At 47.1% G+C, this 7,500-nt stretch overlaps 1 protein-coding gene across 1 annotated transcript in view; it reads left to right on the forward strand.

Moving 5' to 3' along the window:
* Positions 1 to 6,206: 6,206 nt before the first annotated feature.
* rbbp9 (retinoblastoma binding protein 9) overlaps positions 6,207 to 7,500 on the forward strand; it is a 5,298-nt gene continuing 4,004 nt past the window's right edge. The window contains exons 1-3 of the mRNA XM_079999008.1: positions 6,207 to 6,245; positions 6,344 to 6,449; positions 6,576 to 6,661. Of these exons, the coding sequence (XP_079855134.1) occupies positions 6,233 to 6,245; positions 6,344 to 6,449; positions 6,576 to 6,661 (205 nt within the window). The 5' untranslated portion in view covers positions 6,207 to 6,232. The remainder of the gene's footprint in view (positions 6,246 to 6,343; positions 6,450 to 6,575; positions 6,662 to 7,500) is intronic.

Raw genomic sequence — 7,500 nt, forward strand, 5'->3', positions numbered from 1 at the left:
GCCAGATGGATGAACTTCGAGCGAGGATTACGTTCCAACTGGACCAGATCAGGGGAGTCAGGGAAATCCAAAGGTGGAGGCGTCTGCCTCATGGTAAACAACCGCTGGTTGTGCTCCTGCTTGCCGAACCTGGAACGGCTGATCATCTTATGCCGTCCATTTTATCTCCCCCGGGAATTCAGCACGGTCATCATTACAGCCGTTTATAAACAAGGCCTAACCCTAACCCTAACCCTAACCTGTAGGATGTGTTGTGCGGATTTCAAAACAAACATCCCGACACGGGCTGTGGTGGTGCCTGGGGACTTTAACAGGGCCAACATTAAAAAAGTTCTGCCTTATTTCTACCAACACATTACGTGTGCCACCAGGGGAGATAAAACTTTGGACCATTGCTACACACCTTACAAAAACGGATACAAGACCGTCTCGTTCCCTGCTTTCGGGAAATCTGACCACGCCACGACCTCGCTGGTTCCCGTTTACAGGCCTCTGATCGCGCGAGAACTGGTGGCAACGAGGGAAGTGAAGCGGTGGACGGACCAATCGGAGGCTGCGCTTCAGGACGCTCTGACTGACGTAGACTGGGACATGTTCCAATCAAGTTCAAGTGACGTCAGCGAGTTTACGGAGGTTGTAGTAAGTTTTGTGACTATGTTAGCAGACATCGTTCCCACGGTGAAAGTTCGGAGATTTCCAAACCAGAAACCGTGGGTTGATAAATCCATCCGCTGCGCTCTGAATGCTCGCACGGCCGCTTACAACGACGGTCTTGTATCCGGAAATGGACAATTACAAAGCGGCGTCGTACAATCTGCGGAGGGCGGTGAAGGACGCTAAATGGACGTACAGAGAGACTGTGGAGCTACAGATGGAGCGGGGGGACACAAGACGCTTGTGGCAGGGGCTGCGAACTATTATGAATTACAACAGCAGCTCCTCCCCAGCCACGAGTGTGGACGCCTCCCTAGACGACCAACTGAACTCCTTTTATGCGCGGTTCAAGTCTGGCAACAGCACCGCTAGCTCGCCGGCTAATTGGAGTTACACCGCTGGGGATGAGCGCGCACTCTCAGTGTCCGTGCACGAGGTCAGGAGGGCTCTGATGCGGGTGAACACCAGGAAAGCTGCGGGCCCAGATGGCATATCTGGGCGAGTACTGAAGACCTGTGCTAACCAGCTAGCTCCGGTGTTCACCACAATATTCAACATCTCCCTGGCTGAATCAGTGGTCCTGTCCTGCTTCAAGAGGTCCACCGTCGTTCCTGTCCCGAAGATGGCCTCTCCAACCTGCCTGAACGACTACCGTCAGGTGGCTCTCACCTCGGTGGTCATGAAGTGTTTCGAGAGGCTGATTAAGGATTACATCTGCGCCTCCCTCCCCCGCACCTTGGACCCGTTGCAGTTCGCGTACCGGCAGAACAGATCCACGGATGACGCGGTCTCCCAGGTATTGCACACCACGCTCACGCATCTGGATGGCCAGAAGGGGGCCTATGTGAGAATGCTGTTCATTGATTATAGTTCAGCTTTCAACACCAAAGTCCCCACCAGACTGGCTGTCAAGCTGAAGGAGCTTGGACTGAATGCTCCGCTGTGTGCCTGGATCCTGGACTTCCTCACAGCCGGCCGCCAGGTGGTCAGGGTGGGGAAGCTCATGTCAAGCTCCCTCACCCTGAAAACAGGATCCCCCCAGGACTGCGTCCTCAACCCCCTACTGTGCTCCCTGTACACACATGACTGTGTGGCCAGGTCCAGCTCCAACACCATCATAAAGTTTGCAGATGACACCGTCGTGGTTGTTGCCTGATCACCGACTGCGACGAGAAGGCCTACCGCAAGGAGGTAGCTGACCTGTCACTCTGGTGCCAGGACAACAGCCTCCACCTGAACGTCAGCAAAACTAAGGAGCTGATTGTGGACTTTAGGAGAGGATTACAATCAAGGACGCACGCGCCCTTGGTGATTAATGGGACTTCTGTTGACAGGGTGAGCAGCTTCAAATACCTGGGAGTCCACATCACGGAGGACTTAACATGGACTGTACATACAGACACTCTGGTGAGAAAGGCGAGGCAGCGTCTCTACCACCTCAGGCAGCTGAGGAAATTCCGGGTCTTGGTGAGGATCCTCAAGTCCTTCTACTCTGGAGCGGTGGAGAGCATCTTGACAGGCAACATCACTGCCTGGTTTGGGAACTGTACTGCTCAGGACAGGCGGGCCCTGCAGAGGGTGGTGCGTTCAGCTGAACGTACCACTGGAACTACCCTCCCCCCCTTGCAGGAGTTATACACCAGGAGGTGTAGTAGCAGAGCTGCAGGATCATGAAGGATCCTCATCACTCCAACAACGGACTGTTCCAGCTGCTGCGGTCAGGCAAGCGCCTCCGCAGTCACACAGCGAGAACAGAGAGACTGAGACAGAGTTTTATTCCCGCAAGCCATTAGAACTGTCAACGCTGACCTCACCAGGGGTCCTCATTGAGCCACACACATAGGCTCCACTACCTTCTGTACTTTATGTAGCATACTGTACCGCATACTGTGTCACTGTTCAGGGTTGTTCGTGATGCCCGGTGGACCACCTAAGTGGTCATGAAGTGTTTCGAGAGGCTGATTAAGTATGATATCTGCGCCTCCCTCCCCCGCACCTTGGACCTGCAGAGGGTGGTGCGTTCAGCTGAACGTACCACTGGAACTACCCTCCCCTCCCTGCAGGACTTAAGAAGAAACGCACGCAACACACCACACTACAACACATGCTTGCACACACACACACATGCACATGCTTGATGGTGGCCGGTGAAATGGATCCTCTGCATTTGACCATCCTGGCTTGTTCTTCCTCCGGGGGCACAGCCAGGAGCAGTGGGCAGCGTACGTGGACGTGCCCGGGGACCAGGTGATAAGTGTCCATCGCTGGTCAGACCATGATGGGTGCATGTTTTTGGTGGGGGTCCTTACTGACGTGAGGTGGAGGAAACCCCATGTGAGCACAGGGAGAACATGCAACTCCACACAGAAAGGCTCCTATTTGGGAGATAACCCGCCGGAGCACCGTGCCAACAGCCAACCAGGCGGGAATCTCACCACCACCACAACGGACTGTTCCAGCTGCTGTGGTGGAGCAAGAGCCTCCACAGCCACACAGCGACAACAGAGACTGAGACGGAGTTTCTACATCAAGACATAAGAACTGTCAACGCTGACCTCACCAGGGGTCCTCACTGAGCCACACACATAGGCTCCACTACCTCACTGTACTGTATGTAGCATACTGTACTGCATACTGTGTCACTTCTGGGTTGTTGGGTGTTACCGTATTGCTGCGCCGTACTGTTGTATACTGTGCTGTATATCTCACAAACACTACCTCACTTTATTCACATGCACTTTACTGCACATATCTGTATATACATAAATAGCCTATCCCATATACATAAGTCTATCCCATATACAGTGGGGCAAAAAAGTATTTAGTCAGCCACCAATTGTGCAAGTTCTCCCACTAAAAAAGATGAGAGAGGCCTGTTTTTTTCATCATAGGTTCACTTCGACTATGAGAGACAGAATGGGGGGAAAGAATCCAGGAAATCACATTGTAGGATTTTTTATGAATTAATTGGTAAATTCTTTGGTAAAATAAGTATTTGGTCACCTACAAACAAGCAAGATTTCTGGCTTTCACAGACCTGTAACCTTTTCTTTAAGAGGCTCCTCTGTCCTCCACTCGTTACCTGTATTAATGTCACCTGTTTGAACTCGTTATCAGTATAAAAGACACCTGTCCACAACCTCAAACAGTCACACTCCAAACTCCACTATGGCCAAGACCAAAGAGCTGTCAAAGGACACCAGAAACAAAATTGTAGACCTGCACCAGGCTGGGAAGACTGAATCTGCAGTAGGTAAGCAGCTTGTTGTGAAGAAATCAACTGTGGGAGCAATTATTAGAAAATGGAAGACATACAAGACCACTGATAATCTCCCTCGCTCTGGGGCTCCACGCAAGATCTCACCCCGTGGGGTCAAAATGATCACAAGAACGGTGAGCAAACATCCCAGAACCACACGGGGGGACCTAGTGAATGACCTGCAGAGAGCTGAGACCAAAGTAACAAAGGCTACCATCAGTAACACACTACGCCGCCAGGGACTCAAATCCTGCAGTGCCAGACGTGTCCCCCTGCTTAAGCCAGTACATGTCCAGGCCCGTCTGAAGTTTGCTAGAGAGCATTTGGATGATCCAGAAGAGGATTGGGAGAATGTCATATGGTCAGATGAAACCAAAATAGAACTTTTTGGTAAAAACTCAACTTGTCGTGTTTGGAGGAGAAAGAAAGCTGAGTTGCATCCAAAGAACACCATACCTACTGTGAAGCATGGGGGTGGAAACATCATGCTTTGGGGCTGTTTTTCTGCAAAGGGACCAGGACGACTGATCCGTGTAAAGGAAAGAATGAATGGGGCCATGTATCGTGAGATTTTGAGTGAAAAGCTCCTTCCATCAGCAAGGGCATTGAAGATGAAACGTGGCTGGGTCTTTCAGCATGACAATGATCCCAAACACACCGCCCGGGCAACAAAGGAGTGGCTTCGTAAGAAGCATTTCATGGTCCTGGAGTGGCCTAGCCAGTCTCCAGATCTCAACCCCATAGAAAATCTTTGGAGGGAGTTGAAAGTCTGTGTTGCCCAGCGACAGCCCCAAAACATCACTGCTCTAGAGGAGATCTGCATGGAGGAATGGGCCAAAATACCAGCAACAGTGTGTGAAAACCTTGTGAAGACTTACAGAAAACGTTTGACCTCTGTCATTGCAAACAAAGGGTAAATAACAAAGTATTGAGATGAACTTTTGTTATTGACCATATACTTATTTTCCACCATAATTTGCAAATAAATTCTTTAAAAATCAGACAATGTAATATTCTGGATTTTTTTTTCTCATTTTGTCTCTCATAGTTGAGGTGAACCTATGATGAAAATAACAGGCCTCTCTCGTGTTTTTAAGTGGGAGAACCTGCACAATTGGTGGCTGACTAAATACTTTTTTGCCCCACTGTACATACATATACATATACATACACATACATACATGTACATACATACATATACATACATATACATATACATACATACATGTACATACATATATACATATACATACATACATATACATACATATATATACATATATATACATACATATATATACATATACATATATACATATATACATATACATACATATATATATACATATATACATATACATACATAAACATATATACATACATACATACATACATTTATACATACATATACATACATATATACATACATATACATATATATACATACATACATATACATACATTAACAGAGATACATATACACACATATACATACGTCATACATGCTCATGCAGGTGACCGCAGGGGGCGGCGCTACACCTGTGATTCTGCTTGTATAATTCTATACTATCATTAACTGTCTGTGTTGTATTAAATCCTCCGTCATGACACTTAGCTTTGGAGGCTTCACCTCCTCTGCTTGCTCCACCCCTCCTCCATCAGTTGACATTTTAGCCACGTCAACGTCAACATTGGAACGTTATATAAATGACGGAAAATAAGGAAAAGCACAATCGGTCCCGTTTGCATGGATGGAAGTGAATAATTAAGTTTGTGGGGCTAAGCTCAGGTGGAAGGGGGCGGGGCTTCTTTCTGTGTCGGCACCCCTTATTGGCTGGAGGTGAAAGGTGGGCTTTTGGCGCTTGTAGGGATAAAGGCTCCGTGGAGGACGTTGCTGATGCAGCTCATTTCATCCTTCTGGTTTTAACGCCCAGCGCTGCTGTGATGCATCCACTCCCTGCGGGTGGGGTCGGGCGCCGCGGTCACGGTTCCTCATGTGATGTCACAGCGCTCCGAGGAAGACAAGAGGAGTTGTAATACGGAGTGGGATATTATGGGATGGTTCCCCATACTATCCACAGTCACTTCCTGGAATATGGAACCCGAAGAACACTCATATATTTATATTCATAACATTTCAAACACAAACTGTGATCCTTCATTTTTCGGGTGGAGCTGTTTGGACAGAACGTTGTACTTTTTTCTAACTCCACCTCATAACTGAGGCACAGAGAAGGACGTGCGTGCACAACAACATTGATGTTTTTACATGTTAATATTTCCTTCCAGATGCCGGGCCTGACCTGTCTGCTTCAGAATATGCCAGACCCAGGTAGTACACGTTGCATTCACACTGTTGATATGTTTAATATGTGTGACGTATTGTATTTGATGTATTTGACATGATGTAGAATAATTAGTGTATTTCAGTGTTGGCCAGGGAGCGGGTGTGGCTTCGCTTCATGGAGGACGAGCTGCAGTGCGACCAAGAAACACTCGTCATCGGACACAGTTCAGGAGCCGCCGCCGCCATGAGGTCAGAGCCCTTCTGGTTGTACTGGGAGCAATGTACTTCCCTTATTTCCTAGGAGCTAGGCTAGCTGATCCCATCTGCAGCCATGCACTGAGCTAGCACAGTTAGCATGCAGAGCCTTCTCTCCAGGTTCGCTGAGACTCACCGTGTGTTCGGGATCGTGGTGGTGTCAGCGTACACCACCCACCTGGGAGACGAGATGGAGAGGGAGAGCGGTGAGGATCCCCCATTCACCCATCCCCCATCCATCCATCCATCCATCCATCCATCCATCCATCCACCCACCAACTCATCCGTCCCTCCACCCATCCATCCATCCATCCACCAACCCATCCATCCATCCATCCATCCACCAACCCATCCATCCATCCATCCACCCACCCACCAACTCATCCATCTCTCCACCCATCCATCCAGCCATCCATCCATCCATCCATCCACCCACCAACTCATCCATCCATCCTTATTTCCCTTTTAGGACGTGTAGGTAAAATTTATAAAATCAGGACAATAAAAGATTGAAGATTCAAGAGGTTTATTTGTCACATACATATACATACAGTACATATACATACTTAATACATACAGTACATATACATACATATACATACAGTACATATACATACAGTACATATACATACAGTACATATACATACTTAATACATACAGTACATATACATACATATACATACAGTACATATACATACAGTACATATACATACAGTACATATACATACTTAATACATACAGTACATATACATACATATACATACAGTACATATACATACAGTACATATACATACAGTACATATACATACTTAATACATACAGTACATATACATACATATACATACAGTACATATACATACAGTACATATACATACTTAATACATACAGTACATATACATACAGTACATATACATACTTAATACATACAGTGCATATACATACATATACATACAGTACATATACATACATATACATACTTTCATACATATTCATACTTTCATACATATACATACTTTCATACATATACATACTTAACTTTATATAC

The sequence above is a fragment of the Zeus faber genome (genome assembly GCF_960531495.2).
Source record: "Zeus faber genome assembly, chromosome: 4".
Classification (NCBI taxonomy): Eukaryota; Metazoa; Chordata; class Actinopteri; order Zeiformes; family Zeidae; genus Zeus; species Zeus faber.